The following is a 24,017-nucleotide window of genomic DNA, read 5'->3' on the forward strand; positions in this document are numbered from 1 at the left end:
AGACTAGATTAAGAAGATGAAAGAATTTCTAAACATAAAGATCGGTCTTCATATACAGGATTAAAGATTAAAGACTGAAGTGTGAAACACAAAACTATAAAAATCCTGGAAGACAACCTAGGGAATACCATTCAGGACATAGGCACGGGCAAAGATTTTATAACAATGACACCAAAAGCAACTGTGACAAAAGCAAAAATTGATGAATGGGATGTAATTAAAGAGCTTCTGGGCAACAAAAGAAACTATTAACAGAGCAAAAAGACAACCTGCAGAATGGGAGAAAATTTTTGCAAGCTATGCATTCGACAAAGATCCAATATACAGCATCTACAAGGAACTTAAACAAATTTACAAAAAAAAAAAACCTTAAAAAGTAGGCAAAGACATGAACAGACACTTCTCAAAAGAAGACACACATGCTGCCAATAATCATATGAAAAAAAAAAGCTCAAGCGTCATGAGGGATTATGACAGACAGGAGGCAGAACTAGATGGCAGCTCTGGACAGAGCAGCATGCGGAGGCTTGCATTGTGAATTTTAGCTCCAGATGGACTGCAAGAGCAGACCAGCAATCCTGACAGGACCCACAGACCCTCCGAAGGAAGCAGACTGCTCTTGCAGGACCTGGGAGACACCCCAAATACTTTAAGTCCCCTAACCACGGAAATGGGAAAGGGAGACCCTCGTCTCATGAACACACACCCGCACTGGAGAAGCTGAAAGTCTGTTTGTGGGAGAAGTTCCTCACTTTACCTGGAGCTGAGTCAAGTTAGAGAGCCGAGCTGAGCAACATACAGGAGTAGAGGAAGTAGCACAAAGGCACTGGAAGGCCGCTGGATCCCCAAGTAGCCCATTCCTGCCTGGCACCACAGGCATCCATCAGGAGGGTGGCCAGAGGAGCAGGGGGTAAGACTTCACAGGGAGAAGGACTTCTGTAGCTGAACTTTGTAAAAAATTGAATGCGGCGAGAAGCCTCCTGGCCAGAACTCGGGGGAGGGCGTGAAGCCGGCTTGCAGACTTCACAGGCGGGGTAAGAACTGAAGCCCATTTCTTTGTCAGTCGGGAGGCAGAAAGCCTCAGATAAGTTTTCAAGCCAAATTCGCCTTCGGCCTGGAAACAGACTCCGGGCTATCGCAAGGGGCATTGTGGGAGTGAGACCCGCCTTTCAGTGTGCGTGGAAGCTAGCTTTCCCCCACTTCCCTGACAACCTGCATGACTCAGCAGAGGCAGCCATAATCCTTCTAGGTACACAACTCCAGTGACCTGGGAATCTCACCTCCATCCCCCACAGCAGCCAAAACAAGACCCCCCCAAGGAGAGTCTGAGCTCAGGCACGCCTAGCCCTGCCCCCACCTGATGGTCCTTCCATATCCACCCTGGTAGCAGAAGACAAAGAACATATGATCTTTGGAGTTCTGGAGTCCTGCCCACCACTGGTCCCTCTCCACAGTGTCCGGAATTGGTGGTTTCTTGGTCTCTCTGAGTTTAAGAATGAAGCCGCAGACCCTCCTGGTGAGTGTTAACAGTTCTTAAAGATGGTGTGTCCAGAGTTGCTCATTCCTGCCAGTGGGTTCATGGTCTGGCTGGCCTCAGAAGTGAAGTTGCAGACCTTCGCAGTGAGTGTTACAGCTCTTAAAAGCGGCGTGGACCAAAAGGTGAGCAGCAGCAAGCTATACTGCAAAAAGCGAAAGAACAAAGTTCCCACATCATGGAAGGGGACCCAATCCTGTTGAGCTGTGGGCTCCGGTGGCCTGCTTTTATTCCCTTGTCTGGCCCCAGCCACATCCTGCTGATTGGTCCATTTTACAGAGAGCTGATTGGTCCGTTTTGACAGAGTGCTGACTGGTGCATTTACAAACCTTTAGCTAGACACAGAGTGCTGATTGGTGCATTTACAATCCTTTAGCTGGACACAAAAGTTCTTAAAGTCCCCCACCAGATTAGCTAGACCCAGAGCGCTGATTGGTGCGTTTACAAACTTTTAGTTAGACACAGAGTGCTGATTGGTGCGTTTACAATCCTTTAGCTAGACACGAAAGATCTCCAAGTCCCCAGCTGGCTTCACCTCTTGATGGCACTCGCCAGACAGGACTTTGCAGCACCCAGCCCTGGCACTCCAGCAGCCTAGAGAGAACCCATCCCCTGGTCAAGCCCAGCAGGCACTGGCCAGCCGCCCCAAGTGTGGGGCCTGCTGAGCCCGCGCCCACCCTGAACCTGCACCAGCCCACAAGGGCCACACACAGCCCCGGCTCCCACCAGGGCCTCTCCCTCCACAACCTGCGAGCAGAGGGAGCCGGCTCCGGCCTTGAACAGCCCCAGAGAGGGGCCCCCACAGTGCAGCGGCGGGCTGAATGGCTCCTTGAGTGAAACCAGAGTGGACGCCGAGGCCAAGGAGGCGCTGAGAGCCAGCGAGGGCTGCTAGCATGTTGTCATCTCTAAACACTACTACAGCGGATGCTTTCTGGAAAGCGCCACCTCCCAGCAGGAGGCCCATCAGCACAAAAAATAGAGCCTTAAACCACCAAAATGGTGGAGGCAGTTTGAAAAACAGGTGGGCAGTTCTTAAAGAATTAAAAATAGAGTTACCGTATAACCCAGCAATTCCACTCTTAGGTATATACTTAAGAAAATAGTTTGTACCTAAGAGTTGAAAAATTCTCAGTGAATTCTCATAGCAGCATTATTCATAATAGCAAAAAAGCTGAAATAACCCAAATGCCCATCAGCTGATAAATATGTAAACACAATGTGGTATATTTATATAATACAGTAATATTTATTGATAGAAGGAATGAAATAGCTATATATCCTACAACTTGGATGACCTTGAAAAATTATGCTAAGTTATGGAAGGCAGACACAAATGGGTATATATTTTATAATTCTAGTTATGTAATGTCCAGAATAGTCAAATCTATAGGGATAGAAAACAAATTAGTAGTTTCTGGGGATTAGAGAAGGAGTTTCTTTTTGGGGTGATGGAAAGGTTTTGGAATTAAATAGTGGTGATGGCTGCACAACATTGTAAATATACTAACATCTATTAAATTAAACAAATCAAAATGGTTAAAATAGTGAATATTTTGTTATGTGAACATTATCTTAATAAAAATTGTTTTGATAAATGTGATGTTTTGGAGTGTCCCTTTTTATTTGTTTTGTTAGAAGAGGTTGGATATAATTACAATTTTTTAAATTTCTGAAATGTTGTTGAAAATATAAGTTAAGTGCCCTCTTTTTTGGGAGGTTATTGATTACAGAATTAGTTGCTTTATTGATTACAGAATTATTTGCTTTATTAATTCAGGAAAACATTCTTATTTTCTGTTTCATCTTGAGTTAATTTTGTCAAGTTTCTTTAATGGTTTTGCATATTTAAAGGTGCTTCCTTTTTTCCTGTTATTTTTATTTGTGCATTTTATTTTCTTTGTAATTCATACTGCAAAGACTGAGATGTTTCAGTTTTCTATTATTATTTTCTTCTGAGATCAGATGAGATCAGGAGTGTTCATGATGGTATTGCCAAAGACTCACCATTATTATTTTCTAATATCAGCATTTATGACTCTGAATTTCCTATTGAATATTGTACCAATGGAATCCAAAAAGTTTTAATAAGTAATATTTTAATTTCAATATATTTTATTCACTAAGATTTTTTTCTTTAATCAACTGGGTTTTAGAACCGTTTCTTATAATTTCATATCAGTGTGATAAATGAACACTTTCTGTAGAGTGTCAGTTATTTGACTTTGTTAAGATTTGGCATGTAGAACAAATCGTTATATATGGTCAATATTTGTGCATATTCAATATGTCCTATTAAAATTGTATTCTGTAGTTGTTGAAGTTCTTTGTAATTATTCACTTCATAAAAATAGTAAATTTTTATTAACATCCAATGTATTATTGATGTTTAAAGTCTTCTTTTTCTTTGAATGACTAAGAAAAATAAGTTATAATCTCCCTCTATAGTTCGGAATTTTTTCATTTTTCCTTGTAGGTTGCTTAATTTTTGTTTTATAAATTTGATGCTATGTTATTTAAGTGCACATATTTTGATGTATATATTTTCCTGGTACCACACTGTTTTGGTGACTATGATCTTATAGTACAGTGTGAAATCAGATAGTGTGATGCCTCCAGATTTGTTCTTTTTGCTTAGTCTTGCTTTGGATATGTGGGCTCTTTTTTGGTTCCATATGAATTTTAGGATTGTTTTTTCTAACTCTGAAGAATGATGGTGGTGTCTTGATGACCACCATCCAGTAGTACAAGTAGTTTCTTGTACTACTTTTTTTTTATTTTTTCATTTTGCTTTAAGTTCTGGGATACAAGTGCAAAACGTGTAGGTTTGTTGCAAGGTTTACCTGTGCCCTGGTGGTTTGCTGCTCCTACCAACCCCTCATTTAGGTTTTAAGCTCCACATGCATGAGCTATTTATCGTAATGCTCTCCCTCCCCTCCTCCCCATCCCCTAACTGGCCCTGGTGTGTGTTATTCCCCTTCCTGTATCCGTGTGTTCTCATTGTTCAACTCCCACTTATGAGTGAGAACATGTGGTGTTAGTTTTTCTGTTCCTGTGTTAGTTTGCTGAGGATGATGACTTCCAGCTTCATCCATGTCCCTGCAAGGGACATGATGTCATTCCTTTTTATGGCTGCATAGTATTCCATGGTGTATATTTACCACATTTTCTTTATCAGTCTATCACTGATAGGCATTTGTGTTGGTTACATGTTTTTGCTATTGTAAATAGTGCTGTAATAAATATACATGTGCTTCTGTCTTTACAGTAGAATGACTTATGATTCCTTTGGGTATATGCCCAGTAACGGGATTGCTGGGATAAATGGTATTTCTGGTTCTAGATCCTTGAAGAATCACCACACTGTCTTCTACAATGGTTGATCTGATTTACATTCCCACCAGCAGTGTAAAAGCATTCCTATTTCTCCAGAGCATCACCAGCATCTATTGCTTCTTGACTTTGTAATAATCACCATTCTGACTGGCATGAGATAGTATCTCATTGTGGTTTTGATTTGCATTTCTTTAATAATCAGTGATGTTGAGCTTTTTTGTATATGTTTGTTGGCCGCATAAATGTCTTCTTTTGAGAAGTGTCTGTTCATATTCTTTGCCCACTTTTTAATGGTTTTGTTTTTTCTTGTAAATTTGTTTAAGCTCCTTGTGGATTCTGGATATTAGACCTTTGTCAGATGGGTGGATTGCAAAAATTTTCTCCCAGTCTGTAGGTTTCCTGTTCACTCCAATGATAGTTTCTTTTGCTGTGCAGAAGCTCTTTAGCTTAATTAGATCCCATTTGTCAATTTTGACTTTTGCTGCAAATGCTTTTGGCATTTTTGTCATGAAGTCTTTGCCCATGCCTATGTCCTGAATGGTATTGCCTAGGTTTTCTCCTAGAATTTTTATGGTTTTGGGTTTTACATTTAAGTCTTTAATCCATCTCTTGAGTTAAATTTTGTATGAGATGTAAGGAAGCGTCCAGTTTTAATTTTCTGAATATGGCTAGCCAGTTTTCCCATCACCATTTATTAAATAGGGAATCACATCATCTGCAAACACAGACAATATGACTTCCTCTCTTCCTATTTGAATACTTTTATTTCTTTCTCTTGCCTGATTGCCCTGGCCAGAAATTCCAATACTATGTTGAACAGGAGCGGTGAGAGAGGGCATTCTTTTCTTGTGCTGGTTTTCCATCTCTGATAGAATTCAGCTCTGAATCAGTCTGGTCCTGGACTTTTATTCGGTGGTAGACTATTAATTACTGTCTCAATTTCACAGCTTCTTATTGGTCTATTCAGGGATTCACCTTCATCCTGGTTTAGTCTTGAGAGGGTGTATATGTCCTGGAATTTATCCATTTCTTCTAGGTTTTCTAGTTTATTTGCATAAAGATATTTATAGTATTCTCTAGTGATAGTTTGTATTTCTATAGTGTCAGTGGTGATATTCCCTTTATCATTTTTATTGTGTTTATTTGATTCTCCTCTCTTTTCTTCTTTATTAGTCTAGCTAGTGCTCTATTTTGTTAATTTCTTCAAGAAATCAACTTGTAGATTGATTGATTTCTTGAAGTGTTTTTTGTATCTCTATCTCCTTCAGTTCTGCTCTGATTATAGTTATTTCTTGCCTTCTGCTAGCTTTTGGATTTGTTTGCTGTTGCTTCTCTAGCTCTTCTAATTGTGATGTTAGGGTGTCATTTTTGAAATCTTTCTAGCTTTCTGATGTGGGCATTTAGTGCTATAAATTTCCCTCTTAACACTGCTTTAGCTGTGTCCTAGAGATTCTGGTACGTTGTCTTTGTTCTCATTGGTTTCAAATAACTTCTTGATTTCTGCCTTAATTTCATTATTTACGCAGGAGTCATTCTGGAGCAGGTTGTTCAATTTCCATGTAGTTGTGTGGTTTTGAGTGAGTTTCTTCATTCTGAGTTCTAATTTGATTGCACTGTGGTCTGAGAGACCGTTTGTTATATTTTCAGTTCTTTTGCATTTTCTGACGAGTGTTTTACTTCCAACTATGCAGTCAATTTTAGAATATGTGTCATGTGGCACTGATGTTAAAGTCTCCCATTATTATTTTGCGGGAGTCTAAGCCTCTTTGTAGGTGTCTAAGAATTTGTTTTATGAATCTAGGTGCTCCTGTATTGGGTGCATATATATTTAGGATAGTTAGCTCTTCTTGTTGAATTGATCCCTTTATCATTATGTAATGCTCTTCTTTGTCTTTTTTTATCTTTGTTGGTTTAAACTCTGTTTTGTCAGGGACTAGGATTGCAACCCTTGCTCTTTTTTTTCTGGGATTACAGGCATCAGCCACCATGCCCAGCTAATTTTCTATTTTTGATACACACGGGATTTCTCCATGTTGGTCAGGCTGCTCTCGAACTCCTGACCTCAGGTGATCCGCCTGCCTCGGCCTCCCAAAGTGCTGGGATTACAGGTGAGCAACTGGGCCCAACCTAAATCACATCTCATCTTTATACACTGTATGATCACCAACGTAGGTTTATATTTATTGCTTTATGCATTGACTTTCTTTTTATTGTATTTAAGATATACAATATTATGTTTGTGTATATATACATATACATAATACTTAGGGCAATGATTGCCATAATCAAGCAAATTAACATATCCATCATCTCACATAGTTACTTTTTTGTGGTAAAATTATCTAAAATCTACTCTGGGCAAATTTCTGGAGTATGATACATTATTAACTACAGCTCTTGTGTTGTACATGAGATCTCTAGGGTTATTTATTTTATGTAGCTGAAACTTGTACCCTTTGGCTTTCATCTTCCATCTTCCACACACCTCCCACCTCTTTCTAACCTTTCTATTTCTTAGGGCTTTTGTGGGACTTTTTTGTTTAGGGTCAACCTACAAATGAGATAATGCAGTATTTTTCTTTCTGTGCCTGATTTATTATTAGCATAATGTCTTCTAGGTTCATCCATGTTGATGCAAATGAAAGAAACTTCTTTACAAAACTGAGTGATATTTTATTATGTATATAATTCCTTTATCCATCTGTTCATAAACACTTAGGTTTTTTCAATAGCTTGGGTATTGTGAGTAATGCTGCAATGTGATGTGCAGTTGTTTTTAAATCAGAAGAAAAGAGGATATTGCTTATATATACTAAAGTTACCTTTATTAAAGTTATACACACACTCTCACCAGCATTTTTACTCCTTTATGTGTTTGAAATTACTATATAATGTTCTTTCATTTCAGCCCAAATAACTCCTCATAGAATTTTTTGTCATCCCACTGCATTCTTAAAAGAGGTCAGCTGTAAATTTACTGTGAATCACTAATAACTGATCTTCCCTTATCTGCAATTTTACTTTCCATGGCTTAATTTACCTATGGTCAACTTTCACCTGAAAATATTAAATGGAAAATTTCAGAAATAAACAATTTTCAATTGCATGCCGTTCGAGTATCATGATGAAATCTCATGCTATCTGGCTTCATCCCACTTGGGATGTGAACCATTCCTTTGTCCAGAATATTCATCCTGTATATGCTACTGACCCATTAGTCAATTAGCACCTGTCCTGGTTATCGGATTGACTGTCACACTATCACAGTCCTGTATTCAAGTAACCCTAATTTTACTTAATAATGGCCCCAAAATGCAAGAGTACTCTCCCTAATTTATATATTAAAATTATCAAATTTTAAACTTTGATTAAATGTTATTGTAAGTATGTATTAAAAAACATAATATGTGTATGATTCAATACTATCCATGGTTTCAGGCATTCACTAGGAGTTTTGAAATGTATCCCTCATGGATATGAAGGAACTACTATAAATGATAAGTCTCTTCTCTCCTACTGTTTTCAAGATTTAGTCTTTGGCTTTGGATTTGAGCCATTTGGTTATGATATGTCTTCAGGTGGTCTCTTTGAGTTTATCCATCTAGAGTACATTGAGCTTATTGTACATGTAGATTAAATTTTTCATAAAATTTGGTAAGTATTAGACAATTATATCTTCAAATATATTTTCTGTACCTTTCTCTCTCTCTTTTCTTTTTGGAATTTCCATTATGCATATGTTGATATCTTGATGGTGTTCCACAGGTCTATTAGGCTCCATTTATTATTCTTCATTCTTTTCTCTAACTGAGATTTTCTCTAAATGGATAATCTCAACTGACCTATTTTCATGTTCACTAATTTTTTGTACCTCCTCAAATCTGCTGTTTAGCCCTCTAGAGCATTTTTCATTTCCATTACTTTATCTTTCAACTCCAGAATTTCTATTTGATTTCTTTTTAAAAGAACATTATAAAATAAATAATTTTTTTAAAAAATTACTGATAGTCTCTATTTCGTGAGATATCATTCTCATGTTTTTTTAAAAAAATTGTCTCTTACTGATATTCTCTATTTTTGTGAGATATCATTCTCAGGTTTCTCTTTAGTTCTTTAGATGTCGTTTCCTTTAGCTCTTTGAACATATCTAAAATAGTTGATTTAAAGTCTGATTCTATTAAGGCCAATGTCTGGATCTCCTCACGGGTAGTTTTTATTAACTGCATTTTTTCCTTTCCATGTGCCATACTTTCTTCAGTTTTTTTTTTTTTTTTTTTTTTGTATATCTCATACTTTTTTTGAATGCCAGACATTTCAAACATGATAAAGTGGCCACTCTAGAAATAAGATTCTCCCTCCTCCCCACGTTGTACTCCTCGTTGTAGTTATTTGTTTGTTTAGTATCTTTTCTGAATAAACTTTGTGGTCTCTATTTTTTGTCACCTATGTCGATTAAAATATTTTTTCCATTAGCTTAGAGGTCAGCTAATAATTTGACAAAGATTTCCATATGTGTTTGGAACTTGCAGGGGGCTTTGTGTATGTGTTGGGCCCTGCTTTCAACACTCAGCCAGACAGTTTTCAACTCTGCCTTGGCCTACACTTTCTGCTTGTGCAGGGAAGGTAGAAATTTCCCAGGTTTTTACTGAACATGCACACAGCCTTGACATACACAGTTTGCAAATTCTCAGAAATATGTTGAAGCTTTTCAAAGCCCATATTCCCCAAAGCATCTCATTCCCAGTACTTTCTCTCAAGATTTTTGTTTAGTCTATTGTTTTACCCAGTGTTCAGGCAGCAGTATTTATAATGTTTTTCTGTAAATGTTTTCTAACACCGGCCCACACCAAGTAGCAGCTTTACCACTGTGTGAGGTCCAGATTAGGTGAAAAAACAAGGCTTTTGAGAATATATTTGAGGGAGTCAACAGGCAGATCAATTTTTCATGAATGAGGTCCATTCTGTTTTTCTGGCATTGGTATTAAGAATCTGGGCATTATTTTCAAGCCTGCTGCTTCTCTGAGAAGAATGGAAACAGGGTAAGTTAAAAACCACAAGTCGATATTCTTACTGAGATGAGATATTTTGCTAGAATTAGCAGTCCCTAGATTGCTAAAAACTTTAGGTTAGTTTTCAGAGTTCTAAAAGGCTTTGTTTTGACAGTTGTTGCCAGTTTTCTAGTATATTTTATAAAGAGATAAAATTTTGAACATTTTTATTCCATTTTTGCTGATGTCACTACACCACAACCTTTTTATTATACTATTTGTACCATATAATTTATTCATTATACTATTATTATTACTTATTAGTCACAACAATTCCCAATATTAAAAATGAAGGACATTAAAATTCTGGCAATTTTAGTCAAGAGCATAATGGATTGAACCACGTAAAACTGACATTTTTGAAACTGAAAAAAATTATAGCTACAGTGGCACATTGTATTTTTCAAAAATGCGTTTCCAAAAGTTGTTTTCTAAAAATATGTATTCCATCCCACAAGAACTTTTTATAATGTAACATTGATAATCCTCCATTGAGAGGTGAAGTCTATGTTCCCTCTGCTTGATCTGAGGCAAACCTTTGTAACTGCCTTAACTAATAAATACAGTGCAGACAATGCTTTCTGACTTCTCATGCTACATAATAAAAGGTTATATGACTTCTGTTTGTATCTCCCTCTCCAGAACCACTAGTTGAAAGACTGGAAATCTTAGCCAGAGCAATCAGGTAAGAGAAAGAAATAAAAGGCATCCAACTAGAAAGAGAGGAAGTCAAACTATCTCTCTTCACAGATGATATGACTCTATAATGAGAAATTTCCATAGTCTCTGCCCAAAGGCCATAGACCTGATAATCAGTAAAGTTTCAGGATGCAAAATCAATGTATAAAAAATCAATATCATTTCTATACACCAAGCTGTGAGCCACACCAAGAACAAAATCCCATTAATAACAGCTGGAAGAAAAAATAAAAATACCTAGGAATACAGCTAACCAGGATGCTGAAAGATCTCTAAGTAAGAATTATAAAACAATGCTGAAAGAAATCAGGGATGACACAAACAAATGAAAAAACATTCTATGCTCATGGATAGGAAGAATCAATATTGTTAAAATGGCCATACTGCTCAAAGCAATTTACGGATTCAGTGCTATTCCTATCAAACTATTAATGACATGTTTACAGAGTTGGAAAAACTATTTTAAAACTCATATGAGACCAAAAAAAAAAAAAAAAAAGAGTCTGATGAGTGAAAGTAATCCTAAGCAAAAAAAGAACAACACTGGAGGCATCACACTACCTGACTTCAAACTATAAGACAAAGTTGCAGAAACCAAAACAACATGGGACTGGTACAAAAGCAGACACATGGACCATCGGAACAGAATCTCTATTCCAGAGATAAAGATTGCTGTAACACAGAAATAAAGCTGCGCACCTATAACCATCTGCTCTTTGACAAAGTTGACAAAAATAAACAATGGGGAAAAGACCCCCTGTTCAATAAATGGTGCTGAGATAGCTGGCTAGCCATATGTAGAAGGATAAAACTGAATGCCTACCTTTCACCATATACAAAAAACTAACTCAAGATGGATTGAAGATTTCAATGTAAGACCTCAAACTATAAGAATTCTAGAAGAAAATCTAGGAAACATCATGTTCGACATTGGCCTTGGGAAATAATGCATGACTAAGTCCTCAAAACCAACTGCAACAAAAACAAAAATTGACAAGTGCAGCCAAATTAAACTAAAGAGCTTCTGCAGAGAAAAAAAAAAAACTATTAACAGAGTAAACAGCAAACTACAGAATGGGAGAAAATATTTGCAAACCATGCATCTGACAAAAGTCTAATATCCAGAATCTATAAGAAATTTAAGTCAACAAGCAAAAACTGAAGCCTTTATTTAAAAATTTGGAAAACATGGACACTTCTCAAAAACAGACATACAGAGAGACACCCAACATATTTTTTAAAATGCCCAATATCACTAATAACTAGAGAAATGCAAATCAAAACCACAATAAGATCCCCTCTCACACCAGTCAGAATAGATATTATTAAGTCAAAAAATAACAGACCCTGGTGAGGCTTTGGAGAAAAGGGAATGCTTATACACTGTTAGCAGAAATATAAATTAGTTCAGCTATAGTGGAAAGTAGTCTGAAGATTTCTCAAAACACTTAAAATAGAAGCACTATTTGACACAGCAATCCCATTACTTAGTATATATCTAAAGGAATATCAATTATTCCACCATAAAGATACATGCATGTGTATGTTCATTGCAGCATTATTCATAATAGTAAAGACATGGAATCAACTTAGATGCCCATCAACAGTGGACTAGATAAAGAAAATGTGGCATATATGTGCCATGGAATACTATGCAGCCATGAAAAAGAAAAAATCATGTCCCTTGCAGCAGCATGGATGCACCTGGAGGCCATTATTCTAACCAAATTAACACAGAAACAGAAAGCCAAATACCATATATTCTTACTTAAAAGTGGAAGCTATTGGGAGGCTGAGGCAGGCAGATCACGAGGTCAGGAGATTGAGACCATCCTGGCTATCATGGTGAAACCCTGTCTCTACTAAAAATACAAAAAATTAACTGTGCGTGGTGGCACACACCTGTAGTACCAGCTACTCAGGAAGCTGAGGCAGGAGAATCGCTTGGACCTAGGAGGCAGAGATTGCAGTGAGCCGAGATCATGCTGCTGCCCTCCAGCCTGGGCAACAGAGCAAGATTCTGTCTCAAAAAAAAAAAAAAAGTGGAAGCTAAACACCGAATACACAGGGACACAAAGAAGGGAACAACAGACACTAAGGCCTACCTGGGGATGGAGAGTGGGAGGAGGGTGAGGATTGAAAATCTACCTATTGAGTAATATGCTGAATACCTGGGAAAATTATCTGTATACTAAACCCCCAGGACACACAATTTATCCATGTAACAAACCTGTGCATGAACCACTTGAATTAGTTACATAAACAAGAAAGAGGGCATAAAAAAAAAAAGACTTTACTTAGCACCTTTGTCAAAATCACTGAGCATGGATAAATATATATGGTCTTACCCATATACAGACCATTCATATGATGGTCTTATCCTTGACTCTCTGTTATGTTCTGTTGAACTATATGTCTCTCCTTATTCCAGTATCACAGTGTCTTTATTATTGTAGCTTTGTCTTGAAACAAGGTAGTCTAAATTCTCTGGCTTTGTTCTACTTTTCCAAAAATATTTTGAATATTAGTCTTTTGGAACATTTATGCAAACCTAAAATTATTAAGGCATAAATTATTAATGAAGAAATAAATTAGCAAATGCTCATAAATACATCAGCTAACATGAAAAGGATCAAAAGTAGTCAAATAAAAGCTATATAAAAGTTATATTATATATGTATATAGAATTTTTCAAAAACGACTGACACGATATATGAAAGTTTACAAATTTAAAAAAATATCAATTCAGGGAAATATGCCAATAAGAAATTGAACAGAAGGCATATTTGTTTTGGGTAAGTTGGATTTTGGTCAATTGATTCTTGATTAAAGGCATGCTCTTAAGCTTTCAATATCTTGTTGCTATGTGGTGGGTTAGGGTGAAAGGTTAGGGGAATCTCTTTAAGGTATAGGCTCAGAGTCTTTTGACAGGAGCTGCGCACTTTACTCTGTCTTTTATCTTTCAACTCTCCTGATCTTACTTGTCTTGTTGTATGAGATAATTATACAAAGGATCCATAACGATGAAAAAAAAATTGTTTTCAACGTGAATTAAATGTCTCCACCTTTCAGATGTGATTAAGAACACCTCAGGGCCGGCCGCAGTGGCTCACGCCTTATAATCCCAGCACTTTGGGAGGCCGAGGCCGGCGGATCACGAGGTCAGGAGATGGAGACCATCCTGGCTAACACGGTGAAACCCCGTGTCTACTAAAAACACAAAAAATTAGCCGGGCGTGGTGGCGGGCACCTGTAGTCCCAGCTACTGGGGAGGCTGAGGTAGGAGAATGGCGTGAAACTGGGAGACGGAGCTTGCAGTGAGCCGAGATCGCGCCACCGCACTCCAGCCTGCAGCCTGGGCAACAGAGTGAGACTCCGTCTCAAAAAAAAAAAAAAAAAAAATAGCTTTTCATAAATGGACCTTAGACAATACTCTTGTCCCTCTTGCAAAAAACAAACAAACAAACAAAAAAAACAGTGTATTATGGAAATGTTTCCTTACAAGCCCTAGGACTTTTGCCATAAGGATGTTCTGTACCCACATGGCTTTACTTCTTGGCCCCATTCAAAAAAGAAAATTAACTAAAGGTATTAATTAACCTCTGGTGAAATTGAGAGCCATAGAAAGAGGAAAGGGTTAGCCATCTGGTTTCCTACAATTAGGTTAATTTGTCACCAAATTTAGAGACCTTCGAGTTTGGAAATATTCCAACGGAAGCTGTTTTATTTCCTTTCTGTTAAGCTTCACTGAGCAAGAGGAACCTCAGGCCCGCAGAATTAAATAAAAGCCCCTGTGTTCCACCAGCCCTGATCACTCACCTCTCTATTGGGCAGTCAACCACGAAACTCCATTCCCTTATTTCTGTTCTCCTCCTCTTTGTGACTTTAATACCAAAAGGTAAGATGGTGAATGATTGTAGAAGTCTATTGGGACGCCTAGACCGGAGGAGGTCTACTGAGATAATTATACTGTGGCCATCCTAACTCAGACCCCAATTCACAGCCTTAGGAATTCAGAAATCCAACATGTTTCTCTTCTTTGGTACTAATGAGGCCACAGTTGAGAAGCAAGACAAGGAGTTCTTTCAACAGAAAATGGGGGTTCAAGAGCTCGATAATTAGGAAATGGGGCCGAAATAGAGTTAGGGGTATAGAAGCTTTGATATGTGATTTAAAGGTTAGTAAATAAAGCAAACAGCTGTCATCAAGGCTTCACTCTCCAAAAAGGAGAGTGAAGATGATAGTTCTTGGTTCGAACTCGGTAGTGGATGGAAGTGATGTTGAGTCTATTGGTGAGTAATATTTGTGAAGGGTAGCAGTTAGGCAAATAAGATAGAGTTCAACAAGAAAATTTTACATCTACTTATAAAAGACCAATAGAAATTGGGGAGCAAGGGAATTTGGAAAAGAATAAACAGTGGCATGAAGCTTTAATGGCAAAATTTTAAGTATAAGACAAACAGTACAGAAAACACTTCAAGACTCGTAGTTGCATCCTCAGGGTCCATGATTCAGAAATTTAAATATCAAAATGTAGAATCAAACCGAAAAGGGAATAAAGAATCATACATCTTCAGGGTGTTTCATCCAGATCCTGATAAGATACGATAAAATTATTATCTCCACTCTTAATAGTGGGATGTTCACATCCCCCAAAATAAAGTGTGTGGTCAATGAGCAAAGATCTCTTCCTCCCTTTATCTCTGAGATTATTTTTTAAATAATTTCAACTTATATTGTAGATTCAGGGTGTACATGTGCAGGTTTGTTATGTTGGTATATTTTGTGATGTGAGGTTTGGGGCATGATGGTAATCCCATCATTCAGGTAGTGAGCATAGTACCAAATAGTTTTTCAATCCCTGTTTTCCTCCCTCCCCACTCTAGTAGTCTCCAATGTCCCATCTTTATGTCCATGAGTATCCAATGTTTAGCTCCCACTTATAAGTGAGAACATGCAGTATTTGGTTTTCTATTTCTGCATTAATTTGCAGTCCTCCAGATCATCCACGTTGCTACAAAGGATATGATTTTGTTCTTTTTTATGGCTTCATAGTATTCCATGGTCTATATGTACCATATTTTCTTTATCCAGTCCACCATTAATGAGCACCTGGGTTGATTTTTTGTCTTTACTATTGTGAGTAGTTCTGTGATGAACATAGGAGTGCAGGTATGTTTTGGGTAGAATTATTTTTTTTCTTTTGGACGATATACCCAGTAATGGAATTGCTGGGTGGAATGGTAGCTCTGTTTTAAGTTCTTTGAGAAATCTTCAGACTGCTTTCCACAGTGGCTGAACTAATTTACATTCCCACCAACAGTGTATAAGCACTCCTTTTCTCCACAGCTTCATCTGCATTTCTGTTATTTTTTGACTTTTTAATAATAGCCATTCTCACTGGTGTAAGATAGTTCTCATTGTGGTTTTGATTTGTATTTCTCTAGTGACTAGTGATGTTGAGCTATTTTTCATGTTTGCTGGCTGCTTCTATGTCTTCTTTTGAGAAGAGTCTGTTCATGTTTTTCATGTCTTTTCCCCACTTTATTTGTTTTTTGCTTGTTGATTTAAATTCCCTGTAGATTCCAGATATTAAATTTTTGTCAGATGCATAGTTAGCAAATATTTTCTCCCATTCTGTTGTTTTCTGTTTACCCTGTTAATAGTTTCTTTTTCTCTGCAGAAGCTCTTTAGTTTAATTCAGCTCTGCTTGTCAACTTTTGTTTTTGTTGCAATTGCTTTTGAGTACCTAGTCATAAATTATTCCCCAAGGCCAATATCTAGAATGGTGTTTCTTAGGTTTTCTTCTGGGAGTCTTATAGTTTGAGGCCTTACATTTAAATATTTAATCCATCATGAGTTAATTTTTTGTATATGGTGAAAGATAGGCATCCAGTTTTATTCTTCTGCTTATGGCTGGCCAGCTATCCCAGCACCATTTATTGAACAGGGAGTCCTTTTCCCGTTGCTTATTTTTGTCAACTGTGTCAAAGAGCAGATGGTTATAAATGTGCAGCTTTATTTCTGGGTTCTCTTTTCTGTTCCAGTGGTTCATGTGCCTGCTTTTGTACCAGTCCCATGCCATTTTAGTTACTGTAGCCTTACAGTATAATTTGAAGTCAAGTAGGATGATGCCTCCAGTGTTGTTCTTTTTGCTTAGGATTATTTTGTTTGTCTGAGTTCTTTTATGGTTTCATATGAATTTTAGAATAGTTTTTTTCTATTCTGTGAAAAATGTCATTGGTAGTTTGATAGGAATAGCACTGAATCTATAAATTGCTTTGGGCAGTATGGCCATTTTCACAATATTCATTCTTCCAATCCACAGCAGGGAATATTTTTCTATTTGTGTCATCTGTGATTTCTTTCAGTAGTGATTTTTAGTGTCACTTGTAGCGATGTTTCAACTCCTTGGTTAAATTTATTCATGGGTATTTATTTTCTTGTGTGGCTATTGGAAATGGGATTGCATTCTTGACTTGGCTCTCGGGTTGAACATTATTGGTGTATAGAAAGGCTACTGATCTTGTACATTGATGTTGCATCCTGAAACTTTACTAAAGTTGTCTATCAGGTCCAGGAGGCTTTCAAATAATCTTTAGGGTTTCTTAAGTGTAGAATAATATCATCAATAAAACGAGGTAATTTGATTTCTTCTTTTCCGATTTGGATGCCTTTTATTTCAAAATGCTGATTGCTCTGCCTCGTATTTCCAGTACTATGTTGATTAGGATGGTGAGAGAGGGCACTCTTGTTTTGTTCCAGTTCTGAGATTCTTTTAAGTGCAATCAAAGCTACTCAATTGTTTGATCTTTACCTAATCTGTGGACATGTTGAGATCCACCTCACATATGATTGCCTCCTTGTGAAGGAGCTTATGCAATTCTCATTTGGTTCTCAGCTTTGGTCAGAAGATACAATTGAGGTCAGACACACTTGTAGTGACATGTGATATGAAATTATATGATGGTAATAATTTCAAATTAAAATAAAATTTAGTGGCAATTGTTTTTATTTTAGATAATAAAACCCATGTACAGATAAAGATTGTGATTTTACTCAGATCACATAGGTAGTAGCAACATTGCAGCTAGAAGCAAATCTCTTTAATCTGGGTCAATGTGGTTTTTAATCAACCCATAGGTGTAGATATGCATACAAAAATGATAACTCTGATTTCTGCCAAACTTTTTTCTCAAAATCTTCTAATTATATATTGAGGAAACTAAGGAGGTTTTCTGCTATATATGACAAAATGGATGAACCTGGAGGACATTATGCTAAATGAAATAAGCCAGTCACAGAAGACAAATACTGCATGATTGCACTTATACGAGGTACCTAAAATAGTCAAACTCATGGAAACAGGTAGCAGAATGGTGGTTTCCAGGGACTGGGGAGGGAGGAGGAAATAGGGAGTTGCTATTTAATGAGTAAAAGTTTTCAGTTTTATTAGATGAATAAGCTCTAAATATCAACTGTACAATATTATATCTATAGCACTTAAAAATTTCTTAAGAAGGTAGATCTCACTTTAAGTGTTATTAGCACAATAAAATAAAAGATGAAGAACAAGAGGTTATTTGAGGTTGAAAGCTGAGTTAATCTCCCCACAAATATGACAAGAATCCTTCAGAGGCCTGCCTTTCAAGCCGTGACATCTTCCTGCAGGAATAGAAATATCAGCCCTTCTTTGCTCCTTCCAAATCAGTTATACTAGGAAGAAGCATTAAATGAACGTCCTATAATTCTGCACAGGAGGGAATCACTTTTGAATAGCCAGGTTTCCTGTGATCAGAGGATATTAAAACCATACATAAAGGTCAAAATACCTTAGTTTTGCATATTGAGATGTTCTTGGACACATTATGAAGTGGGACCCAGAACACTCAGGTCGAAAATTTGGAATTTCATTATCAGTTTTGTATGGTCTCTTAGTAATGAATAGTTAATTGCTGAGCTGTCTATACAATTTAATATTACTGCACTCCAAAAATTCTGATCTTAATTTCTACTGTGACTGTTGGGTATGTGGAATTTATCAGCTGTCTGGAAGCATTCTGATAATCTTAAATATTTTATAACTCCTATATAACTTTTATCTGATAAAATTTATTTTAAGAAAAATTGAGTGGCTAGATCATGAAGAGTTTTGTTAAAGACATTTTTACACCAAAAAAATCCAATTTAGTAAAAAAAGTTATTTTCGTGAAAAAATTTCTCCAAAGAAACTACATAATCTGAAATATTAGTTTATCAGCTTAATGTCTGATGAATATTAAGTTATAGCTACTTGAATATGTGTTTTTATATATCCTTATATTTATTCCAAGAAGAATCCATGGTATCTTATAAAAAATTGGAATAGCTCATATAGATTTACATGTACACACAAACATACATATAAATGCTGCGAATATGAGTCTAAAGAGGTTAGAATGGCATAAATCTTGAATTGCTGCATTAGCTCTCTGAGAATTAAGAAAATTATAGCATTCTTCTTACACTGACTGTGGAGAATAACATAATATCTAAATACACGACATTGGACAGGAGCAGAAGACAGCTTGAACTCACATTATGTAGAGAAAAGGAAACTGCACTTCTATTTTTTGATTGATAAAGTTCCAGGAAGAGCCTGTTCCATTTAAATCCTCTACATCACTCAAAAAAGAACTTAAAAGTTACTGACTCAATGAGTTCTAATGCTAAGAAAGTTATATCCTTTTAGAAAGTAGATGAATGTGCTATTAAGGGTCTTTTCCAGTGTGATTCTAAGTACTTCTCACTGCATCCACAGAAATTAATGTTGTGATATAATATGAAGTGAACATCTAAATTGTTTCTTTTTCCAAAGGCACTTATTAAATATGCATCCTTTCCTCAACTGCCATGTGATATAACCATTATAACATATTAATGTCAAATAAATTCTAAAGTGTATTAGAGAGTGCCTCTCTTCTTTTGCTCTATATGTATATACTTCTGTCAATAAGTCTGAAAATAAATGTGAATATCTGGGAAGAAATTTCCTTCCTCATGAATGAGGAATATGAATCTGAATATGAATTAAGTAATTTAATCTTATCTTTTTGAATTAAACTAGTGCCCTTGGCATGACGATATGTCACAGTCATTGGTAAAAAGGGAGATTATAACTCTTTGGCTTCAAGCTCAAAGCATACCTCCTTAAATTAAGCTTCCCATGTAGCAAGAAGCACATCACTGGTAGGATGAATTGTTCCACTCCTTTTGAGTGAAGCAAGGGACATCTCCCAAATAGAGGAATTGGCACTGTCTTAGGCTACATGCTGTGTCAGTAGGCTGAACTTTACAGTATAGTGAGTTACGCATCCTACTGAGAGGAAGTTCACTCTTTTGGCTTCAGCTGAAGATTCACATTCCACCTCATTTTGCATGGGATGCCTCTAAGTTCACATTCATAGGCCTCCTTGATGCCATACTCTGCCTCTTACCATATCTTTCCCAGTACTAATAACCCCCGATTTTAGCTTCATTTAAAAAGTCAGACAGTGTTGCCAGATGTTAAATGTATGGATGAAGTTATCAGGGAAAAGACCAACAGCTAGCAACAGGTCTGCTATGCTTCTCAGCATGAAGCCTGTGTTCTGTGTAGACAATGCAGTTGAACCAGCGCCTTCCACAACTGGCTGGGGAGACTTCAGGTCTCTCTCTGAAAGGCAGCCACTTTCTCTTCCACAATAGTCTTGGAAAAAAGAGAGAATATTACAAGATATTACCAAACTCCCCCATCATGATATTCTCTTGCTGCACAGAAACCCTGAGTTTATGAACTGCTAGTCTGATAGTAGAGTATAATACCAGACTGCACTAGGTTGAAGCTTCTAACAAGAGTGGAAGACAATCTTGCATAGGTTATGAGCACTCAGTTCCAAAAGGCTGCATTGTTTTTTCTGGCTATGGATCTATTTCTACAGAGTAGAGAAACAATAACGATAGCCTCGTTTAAATACAAAACAATAACAAACAACAACAAAAAGATTGAGAGCTGAAAAGACCACCAAACTGTTACTCATCTACAGAAGCAAAGAAGCCAGAGGTAGTATATTAGAGGACAGTAAAAACAAAATAAGATCCAGGTGTGTTAACAGGATGGTTCAGGAACTAATGTCTGTTAATGAACATCAGCAAAAGTGTTTTTCTTATATAACATCTGCAGTGATATACAGTAGGAAAAATATACTATGGTTGTGCTGAGAAGGCAAGAGAAAGGATAGTAAGCATAGAGAAAACTACTGAATTAGAGCACACCCTTAGCCATATGCTTCTCAACAACCAGATGAATTAAGAGAACATGTGGATACACTTAAGGGAAAATACCTTTTAGCTCTGTGAGTAATTCTCTCCAGGTGTCTGTCTGTCTGTCTAACTATCTATCTATCTATCTATCTATCTATCCCTCCATCTATCTATGAGGTATTGAGCAACATAGGAAAGGTATTTCTTACATAGTCCTGAAATGAGGAAATTAGTTTAGATAAAATCTCAAGGATTGATAGGCTTTCTATGAAAGGAGATGAAGATATGAACATGAACCATTTGATAGGGATGATGTATGCACAGATGGGAATTTGGAGGGACACATACTTCCTTTGAAACTGCTTCTTAGTGGTGGCATTGTTGGTGTTTGGTGCAAGACAATTCCTTAGGTGAAAAATTTAGCAATACTGTGCTATCTGCTAAATACCAAAGACACCTTCCCTAGGCATGGTGGCAAGAACAAATTGTCCCACACATTTCAAAATGTACACGCTAGGGGATGACAATCCCTCTAAAGGATTTTAGAAATTGGCCTATTTCCTCCAAGGTGTATATAATCTACAATCTTAGCTCCCTTCCCATAAAAAGGCACTATTTCTCTCTACGGGTCTGATCCTTTCATATAGACAATGTTTTCTTTCTTATCCCAAAGTCATTCTTCTGGGTGTTTATTGTTTTATGTATATTTTCAATAGTGAATTATGATGTTCTTAAATCTCTTCCTGTGTAGGAAAGACTGGCGTTATTCCAGGACAAAAACAGTGTATTGCTTTGAAAGGGGTGTGCAGAGACAAACTATGCAGCACACTAGATGATACCATTGGTATATGTAATGAAGGAAAAAAATGTTGTAGAAGGTGGTGGATACTTGAGCCCTATCCAACTCCGGTTCCCAAAGGAAAATTTCCTTAGCTGGGAGCAAACGTTAAGCCCTTTGAACTCTAGAATGGATGGATAAGTTTTGCAGACTGCTGTTTAATCCAATGTCTTATTCTTCCTTGACTGGAAATAAATGTTGTCCTACTCCCACGTGTACTGACTGCCTCCTGGAGCATTTCTTCTTGATGCACATGCAAGCCTCTTAAGAACTATAAGAATAAAATAAATAACAGAAGAATCTCATACCCTACAGGTACTTACAAAAAATATGTTTCTAAGAAAAAAAGATTAAAATGTTAAATATGTAAAACAATAAGAATATGAAGTATCAGTGGGCAGCGTTTGATTATTTGAAGTGCAATGTCAGTCTTCTTCCTCATCCAGTTCTGAACAAATATCATTTTCATTACTAATAGAGACCTACTTAGATAATATGGGTTAAAGCCTGCTAATCATGTAACCTTGCTAACATTGCACCTGAGAATTAGGCGCAAGACCATTCCAGTCATTCCAGCACTTGAAGCAGGGCTCCCCTCTACTGCCCCCTGCCCCTAGAGAAGTAGAAAAGAAGACCTGCTTTCTACAAGTAGCCTCACTAGGAGGAGCTGTAGAGCTGAAGAGTTGCTAACTCAGCATGCCTGGTTAGTTCTTTCCAAACTCTCCATCAGATAACTCCATTTCTTGGGGCCAAGAAAATTAAAGGGTAGGGAGGATACCAGGAGTATGACATGGCATGGGTGTCACAAAGATGGAAAACATCTAGAATGAGGCCAAATTATCCCACAAACAAAATTCAAGAGTTTGTATTTTTTTAACCACAGAGCTTATGGTCAATGAATCAGGGGAGGATGGGTTATCTCCCTATGCAGAGGAGATGTCAGGAGTCTATTAAAATAACTCTAATCTCATCTTCATGGATCTGTTTCTTCAATACTAGTCACTACTTTTTCTATATCTTCTCAGAATCACTCATGAACGGCATGTTACTCTGAGATCAGATTCTAAGCTAATCTCAGAATAATACACTAATACAATTTTTACCATATACATATTACACATAGCTGAAAATTTACATCATCTCTTCTTTGTCATCTTAAGTTATGTGCCACTACATTATCCAGTGTAGCACATTAGAGATTCTTTGATAATTAAATGACATTAAGAGACTTTAAAAGTCATAAATACCCTCCTATATTAAAATGCTAAAAAAGAAAAATTTCCCACATTTGAATATAAACAAGTGTTCTTATAAAATTTCTAGGCATAAATTGAAGTTCAAAGATTGAATCTCTTCTATCTCTATGTTAAAGCCCAAAGACATTACAATCCAAATGAATTACTGCCTGAAATGAAATTATCTTTCCCTTGTTAAGTCCAAATTTTTCTATTAAATGTAAGCAAAAAAAAAAAAAAGTCATCACTCATTTTTTATTCTCCGTCTTAGTGAATTAGTGAAAGTTTCTTCAGAGACTTGACATTGAATTAATATAACATCTCAACTCACTGAAGCAAAAAGACCCTTTTTTTTTTTTTTTTGAGACGGAGTCTCGCTCTGTCACCCAGGCTGGAGTGCAGTGGCGCGATCTCAGCTCACTGCAAGCTCCACCTCCCGGATTCCCGCCATTCTCCTGCCTCAGCCTCCCAAGTAGCTGGGACTACAGGCGCCCGCCACCACACCAGGCTAATTTTTTGTATTTTTAGTAGAGACGGGGTTTCACCATGTTAGCCAGGATTGTCTCGATCTCCTGACCTTGTGATCTGCCCGCCTCGGCCTCCCAAAGTGCTGGGATAACAGGCGTGAGCCACCGCACCTCAACAGAACGTTTTTTATATCTGAGCAAGAAGAAAAAACAGGTAAGGGAAATGAAAAAGATAAGGAACAAAAAGAATCAGTCCAGAAAATCTAATTTCTTTTTTTTTTTAAGTGAAATTTATTAAGAAAGTAAAGGAATAAAAGAATGGCTATTCCATAGGCAGAGGAGCCTCTAATTTCTAATCCTGATTGTTTTTCTTAATTTTCTTTCGGATAATACTCTCGATTTTACCATACAATATTGGCCATTTAATAAAGAAGTTCAGGGACAGACAATACAATATAAAGTAGAGCGATGTGTCTGATCTCCAGCACTGTCAACATTTTGAGAAGAACAATTTTTTTTTTTTTGCTGTGGGGAGCTTTCGTGTATATTGTAGGATGTTTAGCAGCCTCTCTTTCCTCTAAA

General features: G+C 37.0%; 1 protein-coding gene across 1 annotated transcript; it reads left to right on the plus strand.

The window, feature by feature from the left end:
• Positions 1–1,539: 1,539 nt before the first annotated feature.
• Positions 1,540–21,828, plus strand: LOC129397673 (beta-defensin 130B-like). The gene is made up of 3 exons (XM_055112127.2): positions 1,540–1,659; positions 14,449–14,512; positions 21,647–21,828. Exons 1-3 carry the CDS (start codon positions 1,540–1,542, stop codon positions 21,826–21,828), a joined length of 366 nt encoding a protein of 121 aa, XP_054968102.2.
• The last annotated feature ends 2,189 nt before the right edge of the window (positions 21,829–24,017 follow it).

Source organism: Pan paniscus, chromosome 3 (assembly GCF_029289425.2).
Source record: "Pan paniscus chromosome 3, NHGRI_mPanPan1-v2.0_pri, whole genome shotgun sequence".
Lineage (NCBI taxonomy): Eukaryota > Metazoa > Chordata > Mammalia > Primates > Hominidae > Pan > Pan paniscus.

Coding starts and splice junctions, on each gene's coding strand:
- LOC129397673 (XM_055112127.2), top strand. CDS start 1,540: ATGGTGTGTCCAGAGTTGCTCATTCCTGCCAGTGGGTTCATGGTCTGG. Junction 1,660..14,448: donor AAAGCGGCGTGGACCAAAAG/GTGAGCAGCAGC, acceptor TCTATTGGGCAG/TCAACCACGAAACTCCATTC. Junction 14,513..21,646: donor TGTGACTTTAATACCAAAAG/GTAAGATGGTGA, acceptor CTTCCTGTGTAG/GAAAGACTGGCGTTATTCCA.